The 15889-nt window shown below is 34.4% G+C and overlaps 4 protein-coding genes across 4 annotated transcripts; all 4 read left to right on the forward strand.

Annotated features, from left to right (window-relative positions):
- The first annotated feature begins 876 nt into the window (after positions 1–876).
- Positions 877–3453, forward strand: LOC149898216 (juvenile hormone esterase-like). The gene is made up of 3 exons (XM_090115653.1): positions 877–1030; positions 1450–2789; positions 3211–3453. The coding sequence occupies exons 1-3, from the start codon at positions 902–904 to the stop codon at positions 3380–3382; spliced, it is 1641 nt and encodes a 546-aa protein (XP_089971779.1). The 5' UTR covers positions 877–901; the 3' UTR covers positions 3383–3453.
- Positions 3454–6381: 2928 nt separating this feature from the next.
- On the forward strand, positions 6382–9138 carry LOC149898217 (juvenile hormone esterase-like). Its single transcript, XM_090115654.1, has 3 exons — positions 6382–6532; positions 6805–8144; positions 8809–9138. The coding sequence occupies exons 1-3, from the start codon at positions 6404–6406 to the stop codon at positions 8978–8980; spliced, it is 1641 nt and encodes a 546-aa protein (XP_089971780.1). The 5' UTR covers positions 6382–6403; the 3' UTR covers positions 8981–9138.
- Positions 9139–9667: 529 nt separating this feature from the next.
- On the forward strand, positions 9668–11647 carry LOC149898218 (juvenile hormone esterase-like). The gene is made up of 3 exons (XM_090115624.1): positions 9668–9793; positions 9898–11231; positions 11454–11647. Exons 1-3 carry the CDS (start codon positions 9668–9670, stop codon positions 11623–11625), a joined length of 1632 nt encoding a protein of 543 aa, XP_089971750.1. The 3' UTR covers positions 11626–11647.
- A 771-nt stretch (positions 11648–12418) lies between these two features.
- On the forward strand, positions 12419–15227 carry LOC149898219 (juvenile hormone esterase-like). Its single transcript, XM_090115625.1, has 3 exons — positions 12419–12870; positions 13301–14637; positions 15014–15227. Exons 1-3 carry the CDS (start codon positions 12742–12744, stop codon positions 15183–15185), a joined length of 1638 nt encoding a protein of 545 aa, XP_089971751.1. The 5' UTR covers positions 12419–12741; the 3' UTR covers positions 15186–15227.
- The last annotated feature ends 662 nt before the right edge of the window (positions 15228–15889 follow it).

Genomic DNA, 15889 nt, shown 5'->3' on the forward strand with positions numbered 1-15889 from the left:
GCCATAAAAAGTAAATAGGCAGATCCATACAGAGCAAGATGCTTTGCGTGCCTCGTGTGCCTCCACGAAAAGCGGTCGGCAGGCGGCAGCACAAACGCTTTTCTCGGCTAGGTCACATCCACAGAGAGCGATCAGCCTTGAGCCTATCGCAGAAATTGCTTCGCGAGGCTGCTCACTCTGTATGAACACGCCTTATGATTTGTTGATGTACACGTATTGCATTTTCCTGCTTCATTCATTATTTTTATTACACAGGTTCCTAATGAAACGACTTGTTAGTTAATTTAACTGCTTTATTCATTATTTTATTGCATAGGTACTTACTTAATGAACACCAGTTTCTATCCATTTTCATCTGCTAAACCCTGTGTCCTAAAAAAAAGTAATATTATTGTGGTAATATTATGCAGGTAGAACCGTAGAATACGGGTCTACTATCGAGGCACGCTCGCTTCGCTCGTATTGATTAAAATGATAACGGTTAATCAAAAAAAAATGTTGTGTGGTTTTATGAAACCACGGTAAAAGTGAAACTGTTCGAACGGTTCCGAACACTGCTTTGTGTAGCGCATGTCGCGTCACGCGTGACGGTCGGCTGCCGAGTAGGTATACCTACTCGGCAGCCGCGATACACGCGACATGCGCTACACAGACCAAAAAGTTTGAGACGATGTAATAAAACCCATTGCAAGACATCTATGAAATAATAAGTAGCACATATTTTTACGTAAAATCATAACTGGGCATATCACAAAACGGCTGAATTTTAAAAACACACTGTGACATAATAGTCTTTATGGAACCTGATCAGGTAGATACGGACAGAAATAAATGAGTTGTTTCAAAATATATTTTCATTTTCCCCGCGATCTCTAGTACGATCACATGTTTTGAAGATATAATGGTTAGAATTAAAGTGAATGAAGGGGTGTTGGAGGGTTGTAAAGTGGATAATATTTATGGAAAACCCTATTTTAGTTTCAAAGGTATTCCGTACGCGGAGCCTCCCCTGGGAGATTTGAGATTTAAGGTAACGAAATTAAGATAATTACGAAATTTAGCAATGACCAAAAAAAAGTATTTTAATTCGTATCTAGTGTTTTCACCGACATAATAATATTATATAGCTTGAACAATTTGATAATGCTATTTACTAATATTTTTGTTATCTGCTTCCGTTTGTTTTTACCAGCGGGTATAAACTGCAATATTTCTCGCCTATCGAAAAAATATTCTTATGCAAAAGCAGATGAGTATTTTTGTAATAAAGACGAACACCATCCAATTGTATCATCTTTTAACTTAATAATTTTTGAATTCCCAATAAATTCTAGTAGGTATCGTTGGAGTTTGGGATTGATGGTGATTGGTGAATAACATTTATTATTAAACCCTCTGTAAGTATATGATCATACTAGTAGTTAATGATATGTATATTTTTCTTTCAAGGCACCGAAACCTAAAACGTCATGGACTGGAGTTCGTGAGGCAAAACAACACGGCCCAGTAAGCTGCCAAATGGACACTATATTTGCACAATCTAAAGAATTTAAGGGGGAAGAAGACTGCCTATATCTAAATGTATATACTCCAAATATTGAACCAGAGAACCCACTTCCCGTCATGGTGTACATTCACGGAGGGGGTTTTTTGTGTGGCAGCGGAAATGACGATCAATACGAACCCGAATTTCTGATAAAACATGACGTCATTCTGGTGACAATAAATTATCGTCTCGATGTACTTGGCTTCCTAAGTCTTGACACCGAAGATATTCCTGGAAACGCAGGAATGAAAGACCAAGTCGCTGCGCTTAGGTGGGTGCAGAATAACATAAGGAACTTCGGAGGCAATCCTGATAATGTAACTATTTTTGGTGAAAGTGCTGGAGCAGCCAGCGTATCGGCACACTTGGTTTCACCAATGAGTAAAGGACTATTTAAAAGAGCTATAACGCAAAGCGGAACAACACTTTGTCCGTGGGCACAAACATATGGAGCGCGGGACAGAGCTATCCTCTTAGCCAGAGAATTAGGTTGCGAATGCAACAATGATAAGGAGATATTTGAGTTTTTCAAAAATCAACCAGCCGAAAGCCTGGTGAATAGAAAAATACCTATATTTTTCACTGAAAGTGCAAAGTTATTCCCTCATGTTTGCTATGCCATCGTTTCAGAAAAAAAATTTAAAGGTCAAGAATGTTTCATTGAAGGGGACTTCTTTGAACTTATGCGAAATGGAAATTGTATTCATGACGGGGTAGAAGTAATGAATGGATACACAGAGGATGAGGGTATTCTCTATTTTGCAATGGGTGCTCCTCCTGAAAAGGTAATTGAGCAAGCCAGTCATTACGCACAATTCTTTGTGCCGCACGACATTATGAACCATGTTCCCCCTATTCAGCAAATGGACCTTGGCAAAAAGATTAAGAAATATTATTTAAAAGATCAATTTGTGAATAAGGAACGTAATTTTGATGAATTACTGAAATTTTTGAGTATGGATTATTTTATACATGGAGCCTTAACTTGGCAAAAATTGTGTGCAAAGAAAAACAAAAATAAAATTTATTTATATAAATTTTCATGCAAATCTGAGAGGAACCTTTTCGCTCATATGATAGGATGCAGTTTCGTTTATGAGAAGAGAATTCCTGTATCGCACGTTGATGATTTACTATATCTATTTCCGTTTTCAATTGGTCTACCAGCAGTTGATGTGAATTCCAAAACCTTCAAAATGATTGATCAATTTACGAAATTATGGACTAATTTTGCTAAATATGGGTAAGTTGATAATATTTTTATTTCTGTTCTATGTAAATTGAAGCTAATTAGAGACTAATAATGGAGGTCGGTTTGTCATTTATTTTAAAGATACATTTAATTTATTGACCTTCGTTCAAAGTACTTGTCGTTTAATGTTTGTCTCGCTATTATATTTTGCAATTATATTCATAGATATATAAAAGACTACTTAAGACGAAATTGAAATGTTATTTGTTATTGTACTTATTTACTGTATTTTTACTAGCTTTAGCTACCGTCTCCTTTGGGCTTTGAGTACCTAATTTTTAAATAAATTCTCGCTATTCCAAGGACAAGTTTTAAAACAGTAATAATATATACATTATTACTGTTTTAAAACTTGTCCTATCTAATCCTAATCTAATTTCCAAATTGATTCATGTATGAAAAATTATTTAAGGAACCCTACGCCTGATGATAGTTTAGGAGCAAAATGGCTTCCATATACAACAGAACAAAATCATTATTTGGACATTGGAGAGAAGCTAACACCCGGTACATCTCCAGATGATGAACAAATGCAGTTTTGGGAAGATTTTTACAGAGAATATTGTCCACAAAGATTGTGTTAACCAACGTTAACAGTGGAAAAAGGTTTTCCCACAGGGTTTTCCAATGTGATAAAATATATTGCTTCAATTGACATTATTATATTATTCACCACTTATTCACTTATTTAGTTATTTTCCGATAATTTGTTTATAGACAAATTATTTTAATAAATTAATTGTGTATATTTTAATTTGTTAAATAGATAAAAGTCAGTTAAAGTTGCAGATCTTTATACCGATACTAGCTTACCGTCCGCGGCTTCGCCCGCTTTGTCTAAAAACTAATAAATTATATACTGAAACCTTTCTCTTGAATCACTCTATCTATTAAAGAAACCGCATCAAAGCTGTTGCGTAGTTTGAAAGATTTAAGCATACATAGGGACAGAGAAAGCGACTTTGTTTTATACTAATATGTAGTGATTACCTATAAAATACTGCTCAATGTTTTTGAATGAATTTGGTTTTGTAAATAGATGGAGCCAAGAGATAATTAATGTTTGGTCATGCAAAAAACGTCAATTAAGTACCTACCTACATGCGAATGATGATCAATCAGATAAGCAGTAATCGATGTTTTTGATATTTTTATTAATAATAATATATCTACGTTTTTAAGACCATTGACCTTGGTCGATAAATTAAATAGACTAGTGCTTCGTTTTAAGAGTAAAATATGATTCTTTTGTAAATTTCCAAAAATAAAAAAATAAATAAATCTATACAAATTTACCCCTGTAGTTTCTGTTCGCGTTGCAATTTTTTGGGATAAAACTATATTTTCACTTTTTTTTTTATTAAAGCTACATATATCCATATTACTTCGGATCGTATGACGGAACCTTGGTTTTCCATATATAATTAATGACATTGAGCGGAAAAAAAATCCTTGGGTGACGTTGTGGCAATTTAGTTCAAAAAAAAAGAATTGCCGCGCGTGATAAAGTTTCAACTGTATGCTATTATTGCAGTAAAACTTCTTTAGGCGCGTTGAGATTAAAATTTCAAGGTCGCGTCATGGCAATACATCACAAACAGTATGTCGACGATTTTGGTCTCTTTGATTCTTGTCTTAAGAAGTTTCACTTCTGGTTCTGACACGTGTGCTCGGCACATACGCTCTTTTTTATGTTGTTTTTGTTTAAACTTCCGTAGCGGTTTTATCTCATAGAGTGTACTATCATTATTCTGTCCACATAAAAGCTATTGTCTGTTATTTAATGCCATGACCTTTGTTACAATTAAAGGAGATAATTGAGGCCTGTGAGATTGTAGTTAGGTAGGTACCTAATAATTGTTTTCTTTTTTGTTTTTGTTTTCCATATAAAATTCACTCAGAATGAAAAAAGAATAGCCAATGTTACTTGGAAAAGATAGAGATATACTGTATAAGATATGGATTTCTGATTATAATAGAAAATAATTTTTAAAATCAGTCAAGTAGTTTTCACAAAAGTTACAAACAATCAAATCGTTCAAAATATTCACACATAATATCTAGGATTCAAATTATGCTTGTTAAGATTTATGAAGGAACTAGAATACTACAGAGATTGACTGTATTCTTCATTTCTTCATATTTTATTCATAGTAGGTTAAAATTAAGAAACACACGCAAACAAATGAAATTATTAAATTTTCACCGATCCTTGATAAATGTTCAAAGCTTAGTCAAAAATCAGAATCGATACTTAAGGAGTCGGTTAAAAAACAGGTAAAACTAATACGGTCTATATTTATAAGCGTGTTTAGAAAAATTATACGACTATCTAAACAAATTTTCTTAGCTAACTTTCTGACTCACAGGACTAGCTTACCTACAATTTACAAACTAACACAATATTTATACATCGAATTATATAATAGATAAGACCCATTAATAAATAAAGTTTTACACGAGTTTTAGATAAGGAGGTAGGTATCATATTAAAGGCAATTTTTATCTACTACTTACTATGTATTTACATAATATTATCGACCCTTCGACCCGATTTTTATCTCTATTAGGTTAATATTTATTTAGAAAATTCACTTTTTAATTCATATAATTAATACTATTATATTCGCCTATTGTTTTGTCTACAAAACATATACAAATTAGTAATAAGTAATCTTAAAAAAATATTTATTGTACAAAAAATAAGCTAGGAAAGTTAATCCTGCAATGTGATTGTTTTTAAGAAGCATTCAAGAGTAGGTATAATGAATATAATGTTAAACTCCTGTTTCACTTCAGTTAGTGTATTCATACATTAAATTACAATCACATTCGACGTTATTGCACAGATATATAAACATTACGGTCATTGCTTGATGCAGAAACAAAACATCCATTTATTTAAATTGTTGCTTTTATAATAATATGTATATGTAGCAGCAGGAAGCAGGACTGTATTGCATAGATTATACTAATTCGAAAGCAGTAATGTTTTAAGGTATCAATGAAACAATTATAAACCCGATAAGCATTAGTAATTTGGTATATTTTGAAAATTGATTGATCTAGAGGGTTTCAAGTCCTAAAGCCGTATATTTTTCAGTATGGGTAGTGATGGTGTTAGACGACCTATATAGTTCTGTCATTTTTCCATATAGGATTAACTATTGCCAAGCCAAAGCCAAGATAAGAGCATTCGATAATGTAGCGATAGGCTTTCAAGAAATTTTGTTTGGCTCGTCTTCAAAGCTAAAGCCATGCCAAGTTCCATTAACTTGTTTTTCTAAAGAATGTCTACAATGTACTTAATTAGACGTGTTATACCATGTAAGTACTTACTTTTAGCTTCCTTCACCGCTTTCAAATTATGATTCAAAATTTTAAAGAAATCAGATTCTTTCTTATTTTATCAACCCACGAGTCTATAAGAATAGGGGCCCGAGAATTGTATTTATTAAGGGCCCTGATAGGGTTGACCCGGCCCTGCTCGTTTGTGCCATTTGTCTAGGCTTGCCGATTAGATAAAAATAATAATTAAATGAGTTATTATTAATACATTACATTTTTCTTGTGTCTCTAGTACGATCGCACGTTTTAAAGAAATAATGGTTCGAATTAAAGTCAATGAGGGAGTGTTAGAGGGTAGTAAAGTGGATAATGTTTACGGCAAACCCTATTTCAGTTTCAAAGGTATTCCGTACGCGGAGCCTCCCCTGGGAGATTTGAGATTTAAGGTAACGAATATCGTAACTATGTTTTTTCAAAAATGCGTAAAACATATTAATTCTGTGTTCACAAGAAGTACCCTGTAGGTTTTGATTGCTCTGCAAATGACGAACGGATATCCGCCAGGTGATAGCAATCTTCTTTGCTTTATCAGAATGACAAGGAAGACCTCCAAAGTCCCAAATATTTCATTGAACTCTAGTAGCGTTGAAACTTGGATTGTTGTTGTATAACATTAATTAAACTTTCCGATGGTAAATTTTCATATTTGTCTTTCTAGGCACCGAAACCTAAAACGCCATGGAATGGAGTTCGAGAAGCAAAAGAACACGGCCCAGATAGCTGCCAAATGGATGTTTTATTTACACAGTCGCCAAAATTCAAGGGTGAAGAGGATTGCCTGTATCTAAATGTATATACTCCTAATATTGAACCAGAAAACCCACTTCCCGTAATGGTGTTCATTCACGGTGGTGGGTTTATGTGCGGCAGCGGAAATTACGAACATTATGGACCCGAATTTCTGATAAAACATGATGTCATTCTGGTGACAATCAATTATCGTCTCGATATACTTGGCTTCCTATGTCTTGACACCGAAGATATTCCTGGAAACGCAGGAATGAAAGACCAAGTCGCTGCGCTTAGGTGGGTGCAGAATAATATAAGGAACTTCGGAGGCAATCCTGACAATGTAACTATTTTTGGTGAAAGTGCTGGAGCAGCCAGCGTATCGGCTCACTTGGTTTCACCGATTAGTAAAGGGCTATTTAAAAGAGCTATAACGCAAAGCGGAACATCACTTAGTCCGTGGGTTCCAACATATGGAGCGCGGGACAGAGCTATCCTCTTGGCCAAAGAATTAGGATGCGAATGCAACAATGATAAGGAGATATTTGAGTTTTTCAAAAATCAACCAGCTGAGAACCTGGTGAATAAAAAAGTATCTATAATTTTCACTGAAATCGCTAAATTATTTCCCCATGTTTGCTTTGGTATCGTTTCAGAAAAAAAATTCAAGGGTCAAGAAAGTTTCATTGAAGGGGACTTCTTCGACCTTATGCGAACTGGCAATGGTATTCATGAAGGAGTAGAAGTAATGAATGGATACACAGAGGATGAGGGTATTGTCTATTTCGCATTGGGCTGTCATCCTGATAAGGTGTTTGAACAAGCCAGTCAGTTTACACAATTCTTTGTGCCTCACGACATAATGAACCATGTTCCCGTTATTCAACAAATGGCCCTTGGAAAAAAGATTAAGCAATATTATTTAAAAGATCAATTTGTAAACAAGGAACGTAATTTTGATGAATTATTAAGATTCTTGAGTATGTATTACTTCATACATGGCTCCCTAACTTGGCAAAGTTTATGTGCAAAGAGAGGCAAAAATAAAATTTATTTATATAAATTCTCATGTAAATCTGAGAGGAACATTTTCGCTCATACGATAGGATGCAGTTTCATATATGAACAGAGAATTCCTGTATCGCACATTGATGATTTATTTTATCTATTTCCTTTTACAAATGATCTACCAGAAGTCAAGGTGAATTCAAAAACCTATAAAATGATTGAACAGGTTACCAAATTGTGGACTAATTTTGCTAAATATGGGTAAGTCAATTGTTTTAGTATTCTTGAGGAGTGTTTAGTGTAATTTGAAGCTGGTAGGTAGGAGCAAATGTCTGAAACTGTAACTGGATTTGTCATTTAAACAAAAATATTGACTTTCATTCGAAGTAAATTGTATAATATTTGACGCACTATTAGCTTTAGGTACAAGATATCTGTGACAGCCAAGACTCGAAACGTTTATCAATGGTTTTGCCAATCAAAAGTTGTTTTGGTGTTTCTCAATGTTAGCCAGAAGGGCTTCTACATTTTGACGCGGACGCGTGGGTGAACTGAAGGTTCACCCTGGTAGCGACATGCACAAGGGCGTCCCCCCTTGACGGGGATCTCGAACCTCGGCTTGGGCTGTCACTTGAGTGGAGGAGGCCGGAAGGGCCCTAGTCGGACGGGAAAAGTTGTTATAGGTAGTTATTATGGGTATGCGAAGACTGCTTATATGAACTTATTTGTTACTTGACTTATTCCTTATTTATTTTTTATCATATTAATATGTTATGTTGATTGATTCTTTTCTTTATGAGTAATTTTTTTAGATAATCACGCCAATCTATTAGGGGAACTTGGGTTCCTGCAGTGGGAACGTATATAATATGATGATGATGATGATAATTTCCAAAGTGATTAATGTATAAAAAATTTGTTTAAGGAACCCTACGCCTGATGATAGTTTAGGAGCACAATGGCTTCCATATACATCAAAACAAAAACATTATATGGACATTGGAGAGAAACTAACACCTCGGGTAGCACCAGATGAAGAACAAATGCAGTTTTGGGAACATTTGTATAGAGAGTATTGTCCGCAAAAATTGTGTTAACAGTACCCAAACATAAACGGGATTTCCAATAAGATTCGTGTAAAATATAGCGAAATATAAAAGGAAAGAAGTATCTATATATTTTATGCAATGTCTGCTCACCTTGTTTAGGATAAACAGGCGATTTTATGGCACTTTGTGGGTGCTATATAATAATATGGTGGTTTTTTAATAAATATTTTAAATATTTTTTGTGGTTTCATTTATAGAACACTAGGCTCTATAAAGGCTCCTCTGATTTTGAATCTAATAAATACTATAATTTATTCATAGAGTTGCAACATGAATAACTATAATATAGAAAGAGAAATTAAGCATTTCAGTTATCAATTCAAATCAATAAGAAAGTTTAATTTCTAATTTAGTCTACAATCTATCTCTGTACTGTACTACATTTTAAACACGCACGATGAGGAGCATTTGAGTAGAAAAGTAACAAACATACTTATAATATTCGTACGACTAGTAGGATATGAATTATGGACCCTTATAAGTATTTGATAATTTTTAAATATCGGACACAACATGATGTAAAATATATTGCGACATACAACCAAAAAACAACTCAAAGATACTGAAGATACAGTTGATGGTGGCGATATTATTAATTAAAAGATTAGATAAGTATGTAGAAATAAAAGTCGACGTCAAAACTTTATCGTTGTTGTTGTTTTCCAATACAGTATAATGAAAGTAAGAGTAAATGAGGGAGTGTTAGAGGGCAGTGCTGTTGAAAATGCTTACGGCAAGCCCTTCTTTAGCTTCAAAGGCATTCCTTACGCAGAGCCTCCTATTGGAGATCTAAGATTTAAGGTAGGTAATGTCAATACATTATAATATATTAATTATGAATGGTGTACGCCAAAGACATAAACAATACTTGCCATTTATTGAAAAACTGTATATTATCTTTTTAGGCGCCAAAACCCAAACAACCATGGACAGGTGTTCGCCAGGCAACGGAACACGGTCCGATATGTTTTCAATATGACGTCTTCTCCAGACCACCAGTTAACACAGGCGAAGAAGACTGCCTTTATTTAAATGTATATACTCCTGATATTCAACCGCAAAAGTATCTGCCTGTGATGGTGTTTATTCATGGGGGTGCTTTCATGAGTGGAAGCGGTAATGACGATTTTTACGGACCTGAATTTTTAATAAGACACGATGTTATACTCGTCACAATAAACTATCGCCTCGAAGTACTTGGATTCCTGTGTCTTGATACTGAAGATATTCCTGGGAACGCAGGATTGAAAGATCAAGTTGCTGCGCTTAGGTGGGTGCAGAATAACATACGAAATTTTGGAGGTGATCCCGACAATGTAACAATTTTTGGTGAAAGTGCTGGTTCGGCTAGTGTATCGCTGCACTTAGTATCGCCCATGAGTAAAGGTCTCTTTAAAAGAGCCATAATGCAAAGTGGAACAATGGTCAGCTCATTAGTGGAACCTTACGGAGCGCGCGATAGAGCTCTTCTTCTTGCTAAAGAATTAGGATGCAATTCGAAGAACGATAAAGAGATTTACGAATTTTTCAAAAATCAACCAGTTGAACGTCTTGTTAACGTACAAGTACCTATAACATACACAGAACTTGCTAAACTTTCACCCAAAGTGTATTTTTCTATTGTCTCAGAAAAGAAATTCAGTGATCAAGAATGCTTTCTTGAAGGAAACTTACTAGATCTTTTCCGAAACGGCATCCATGAGGGCGTTGAAGTAATCAATGGATACACAGAAGACGAAGGAGTTTTATTATTTATGATGGGATGTGATATTGATGATGTTTTCAACCACGCCAATAAATTCGCAGAATTCTTTGTTCCTTATGATATCGCTAATCATATTTCCATTGATCAACAGATTGAACTTGGCAAGAAAGTCAAGAAATATTATTTGAAAGATGCATCTGCACGTAAGGAAGCTAATCTTGACGATTTACTGAAATTCTTTGGTATGAATTTGTTTATCTACTCCAGTACAGCGTGGCAAAAAATATGTGCAAAGAGAAACAAAAACAATATTTATTTGTATGAATTTACATGTAAATCTGAGAGGAATGTTTTCGCTCGCTTTGAAAAAGGATCCGAATTGATATATGACCGTAGAATCCCAGTGGCTCATGCAGATGACCTGACCTATCTTTTCCCGGGTTCAAGTATTTTACCACCAGTTGATATGAACTGCAAAACGTTTCAGATGATTGACCAAGTAACAAAATTGTGGACAAATTTTGCGAGATACGGGTAAGTTGTAAATATTATGTACTGTATAACATAAACATATTGCTGTTAGTAGATGCAGAGAGATTTAGGTGTATTTAGGTGGTTTATACCTGGGAAAATTGTATTGAAAAAAGGTTTAACTAATAGTTTTTCTTAGAGAATTATTCTTAACTCTTATAAATTTATCGTATTTTCAGTTAACTAGTTCAATAATAATATGTTAAACTTATATTTTATTTTTAGGAATCCAACACCTGATGACAGCTTAGGGGTAAAATGGCAGCCGTATACACTAGAAAACCAGTCTTATTTGGATATTGGAGGAAAACTAATACCTGGAGTATCGCCAAATAAGCAGGAAATTAACTTTTGGGAAGATATTTATAGAGAATACTACCCACAAAAACTACCTTGAAAGGAAAATTGTATACCTACTAAACAATTTTTCAAGTGTCTAATTTTTAGAAATAAATTATGTAGTTAACTACAGGTATAAAATTAAAGTAATTAGTTTTTATTCATTTCAATATAATACTTCCTGAGTTTTTCTCTTTTAAACACAATTATTACTATACAATTCTTGCTATTCCTTAGATATTATACCTATAATTAGATAAATTAATGAAAGAAAGATGAGCGTATAGCAAGCAAGCGAGTTGTCATTTTTATACGCGAGAGGGAGACGCTCGGCTTATACACGGTCGTTAGCCTTTTTAAATTTAATATTGTCGCTGATAAGTTTATTTTAAGATATTATGTCATTGTACTATTTATTATGTTTACACGATCTATAGCAGGTAAACAGCAAATTCTTCATTATGAATCATGCGATTTATTTCCAATAACTTGTAATATGACTTCTATCAGCTAATCTTTGGTTAAAATTATCTTCTATTGATAGGTATATAATTAAACAATTACATAATAATTAATACCTATCGGTGTTCGCAACCATTGAAGTAACAAAATGTTGTAGCGATAATTACACAATGTAAGAAATTATCCAAAATTATTTTCAGCACATTTATTTTTTGAAGATCGAGCGTCGCCAAATTCAATTGAATCGAAGATATTCCGTAAATGTTCGTTTCATAATCCAATTTTATAATCTTCCAAATTTATACAAAGTAGAAACAAATATGTATAAATTCTTAAAAAAAATCTTATTCTTCTCCTCAACTCCTTTCCGAAGCCTCTCGACCTCTAAATCTGGTCCTTCTTAGGGTTAAATAGCAAGGCATATATTTTTTTTCTTATCAATAGATTTGTCTTAATATAAGGAAAACCTCGTGAAAATATTTATCTAACACATACATAAATATACAGTTGGAAGATTGCAAGTCATGGTGTGGGCAAAAATTCCGTGTCATGGTACCTTTATTTACCAAAATATGAATTCGATAATGACGCTGCAACTGTCCGATGTCGATAGAGTAGGTAATGTTTAGATTAGATAAATGCAGATAGAAATAAAATAGACCTCTAAAAGCATTCGGTTACCGTGTTTCATAGCAGAACATGCTTGTAAGAAATGGTCCAAGTAAAAGTAAATGAGGGGGTCTTGGAGGGTAGTAAAGTGGATAATGTTTACGGCAAACCCTATTTTAGTTTCAAAGGTATTCCGTACGCTGAGCCTCCCCTGGGAGATCTGAGATTTAAGGTAAATAAGTCGTGGTTAAATGTCATCATGTTTAAGTTAATTTTTTTTTCGCTTAAACATATGTATATGCAAGTAAATTTGTTTATGAAATTTTAAAGACGAAAGTGATTTCATTTATTATCGTGTTATGTACTGTTTGTTCTGCGGATAATACAATCTCAGGCCATGAATGAAATATGAATTCATTCATTCATCAATGAAACTTTGCAACAAGTTGATGTGTACTATGAATGCTTACGATAATCTCGTTGAGAATCCGCTGTTTTTAAATTCATAGTTCTATCATCTGCATCGCCAATCTGAGAAGCATTGCCCTCTGGCCAGCACACTTATATATTCTTTTCATTATTATTTTATTTTATCAAATCAAACATATAAAGTAACTAAATAAGTACAATTATTATTAAGTCAATAATATTTTCATTTCAAGGCGCCAAAACCGAAAAAACCATGGTCGGGAGTTCGACAAGCAACCGCTCATGGACCAGAATGTTGCCAAATCGATATATTTTCTCTACCACCGATTTATAAAGGCGAAGAAGATTGTCTCTATTTAAATGTATATACACCTGACATGAAACCTCTCAAGCCTCTACCGGTGATGGTATTTATTCATGGCGGTGCCTTCATGAGCGGTAGTGGAAACGACTTTCTGTTTGGACCAGATTTTTTAATTAGACACGATGTCATCGTGGTTACAATAAATTATAGACTAGAAGTACTTGGATTCCTCTGCCTTGATACTGAAGATATTCCTGGAAACGCAGGATTGAAAGACCAAGTTGCTGCGCTTAGGTGGGTACAGAAAAATATAAGAAACTTTGGAGGCGATCCTGACAACGTAACAATTTATGGTGAAAGTGCTGGAGCGGCCAGTGTATCACTACATTTAGTTGCGCCTATGAGTAAAGGCCTTTTTAAGAGAGCTATAATCCAAAGTGGAACATTATTCAGTGCATGGGTGCAATCTTACAGAGCTCGCGATAGAGCTATACTTCTCGCAAGAGAATTAGGCTGCAAATCTAAGAACGACAAAGAGATTTTCGATTTCTTTAAAAATCAACCAGCCGAGCGTCTTGTCAAGAAAAAGACGCCAATAACGTACACTGAAATTGCTAAATTATCTCCCCAGATATTCTTTGCTGCTGTTTCAGAAAAACGATTCAAGGACCAAGAATGTTTTCTTGAAGGGAATGTTATCGACACTTTTCGCAAAGGCATCCATGAGGGAGTGGAAGTAATCAACGGGTTTACGGAAGACGAAGGTGTTTTATATTTTGCGTTGGGGTGCAACCCTGACGCTGTGTTCGATCACGCCAATAGACTTCCTCAGTTCTTTGTGCCTCAAGATATAGCAAATTATCTTCCGACAGATCAACAAATGGAACTTGGCAAGAAAGTTAAGAAGTATTATTTGAAGGACACGGTATTTGCGCGAAAGGAGAAGAATCTGGACGAATTATTGAAATTCTTCACTATGGATTTCTTCGTCTACTCGAGTTTAGCTTGGCAGAAAATCTGTGCGAAGACGAACAAAAATAAAATTTACTTGTATAAGTTTTCGTGTAAGTCAGAGCGGAATATTTTTGCTCACATTATAAAAGATTGTGAATGTATATACGAACGGAGGATTCCAGTGTCTCATGGCGATGATTTGATGTATTTTTTCCCTTGTTCAATGGGATTACCACCTGTTGACACCACATCCAAAACCTTTAAAATGATAAATCAAGCTACTACATTGTGGACGAATTTTGCGAAATATGGGTAAGCTAATATTATTATTCATTGCATTTATTTTATAACAGAAAATATACTATAATAATCTATACTAGTTGTTAAGGCATACATCTTATATATAAAAATGAATCGCAAAATGTGTTGGTAAGCGCATAACTCGAGAACGGCTGAACCGATTTCAATAATTCTTTTTTTATTATATTCCTTGAAGTACGAGGATGGTTCTTATGTAGAGAAAACGTAAACATGTACCACGGGCGAAGCCGGGGCGGACTGCTAATGTAAAATATTTTTAATCTATGAGGTACCTTTTCATAAATAAAGTATACGAGATATTTTCTTTTAATTTACTATGCTTCTTTTACTTGACCAAATAAATATATATTTTTACCTTTATTTTTAGTGACCCAACGCCTGATAACAGTTTAGCAGTAAAGTGGCACCCGTATACTATAGAAAATCAACATTATCTGGATATAGGAGAACAACTAACACCCGGCATTTCTCCAAATGATGAAGAAATGAGATTTTGGGAAGAAATTTTCAGGGAATATTATCCACAAAGACTGCCTTAGAGTTTAAGCAAAAGTTGTCCTAAAAAATTATTTACTTATTAAAAAAAATGTAATAAATAACTTGCGACTTTCATTTCCACACCAATGTATTCGTACGAATCGTGCCTAGGGGCTCGGACGTTGTTTATATGACGTTCGACCCAACTACCTTCACTTTGCTAATAGTCGTTGACTTGCTGCGATTTGTTATCAACTATCTACATCAATTAGGTAGCTGTGTAGAATCGCAGTAGGTACGTTCCACAGGTACATTCTTATTACATTTCAAACTAATATTTAACCCGGCCTCCCGTGTAATTTCTTACAGTAACATCTTTGTGTGTTAAGTAGCAAGATAAGGACTTTTCTTGGGTATAAATAAATATTTTAAATATTTTAGGACAATTTTCACACACGGCACGATCTGATCCCATACTAAGCTTTCGCTTGTGTTATGGAAACCAGATGGCTGATAAACATACATACATAATTTTAAATAAATACTTATATAGATAATTAACACCCAGACACAGAGCAAACATCTATGTTCATCACACAAATATTTGCCCCGGGTGGGAATCGAACCCACGACCTCTGGCTTGGAAGGCAGGGCCCATATCAATGAAATAATAGACAAAATACAGTTCCGTGAAAATATATATTTATACAGAAAACTATTCGTTTTGAGAACGAGTCACATTCAATAATAATTTAAATAACATTTG

This window comes from Colias eurytheme, chromosome 23 (genome assembly GCF_061535395.1).
Source record: "Colias eurytheme isolate Ceu_HAF_F1 chromosome 23, ilColEury1 Martin Lab GWU primary, whole genome shotgun sequence".
NCBI lineage: Eukaryota > Metazoa > Arthropoda > Insecta > Lepidoptera > Pieridae > Colias > Colias eurytheme.

Bases quoted from the DNA above. Each gene is read 5' to 3' on its own strand.
- LOC149898216 (XM_090115653.1), top strand. From the start codon at position 902: ATGGTTAGAATTAAAGTGAATGAAGGGGTGTTGGAGGGTTGTAAAGTG. The intron at 1,031-1,449 runs GTAACGAAATTA...TTTTCTTTCAAG, and splicing joins TGGGAGATTTGAGATTTAAG to GCACCGAAACCTAAAACGTC. The intron at 2,790-3,210 runs GTAAGTTGATAA...AAATTATTTAAG, and splicing joins ACTAATTTTGCTAAATATGG to GAACCCTACGCCTGATGATA.
- LOC149898217 (XM_090115654.1), top strand. From the start codon at position 6,404: ATGGTTCGAATTAAAGTCAATGAGGGAGTGTTAGAGGGTAGTAAAGTG. The intron at 6,533-6,804 runs GTAACGAATATC...TTGTCTTTCTAG, and splicing joins TGGGAGATTTGAGATTTAAG to GCACCGAAACCTAAAACGCC. The intron at 8,145-8,808 runs GTAAGTCAATTG...AATTTGTTTAAG, and splicing joins ACTAATTTTGCTAAATATGG to GAACCCTACGCCTGATGATA.
- LOC149898218 (XM_090115624.1), top strand. From the start codon at position 9,668: ATGAAAGTAAGAGTAAATGAGGGAGTGTTAGAGGGCAGTGCTGTTGAA. The intron at 9,794-9,897 runs GTAGGTAATGTC...TTATCTTTTTAG, and splicing joins TTGGAGATCTAAGATTTAAG to GCGCCAAAACCCAAACAACC. The intron at 11,232-11,453 runs GTAAGTTGTAAA...TTTTATTTTTAG, and splicing joins ACAAATTTTGCGAGATACGG to GAATCCAACACCTGATGACA.
- LOC149898219 (XM_090115625.1), top strand. From the start codon at position 12,742: ATGGTCCAAGTAAAAGTAAATGAGGGGGTCTTGGAGGGTAGTAAAGTG. The intron at 12,871-13,300 runs GTAAATAAGTCG...TTTCATTTCAAG, and splicing joins TGGGAGATCTGAGATTTAAG to GCGCCAAAACCGAAAAAACC. The intron at 14,638-15,013 runs GTAAGCTAATAT...CTTTATTTTTAG, and splicing joins ACGAATTTTGCGAAATATGG to TGACCCAACGCCTGATAACA.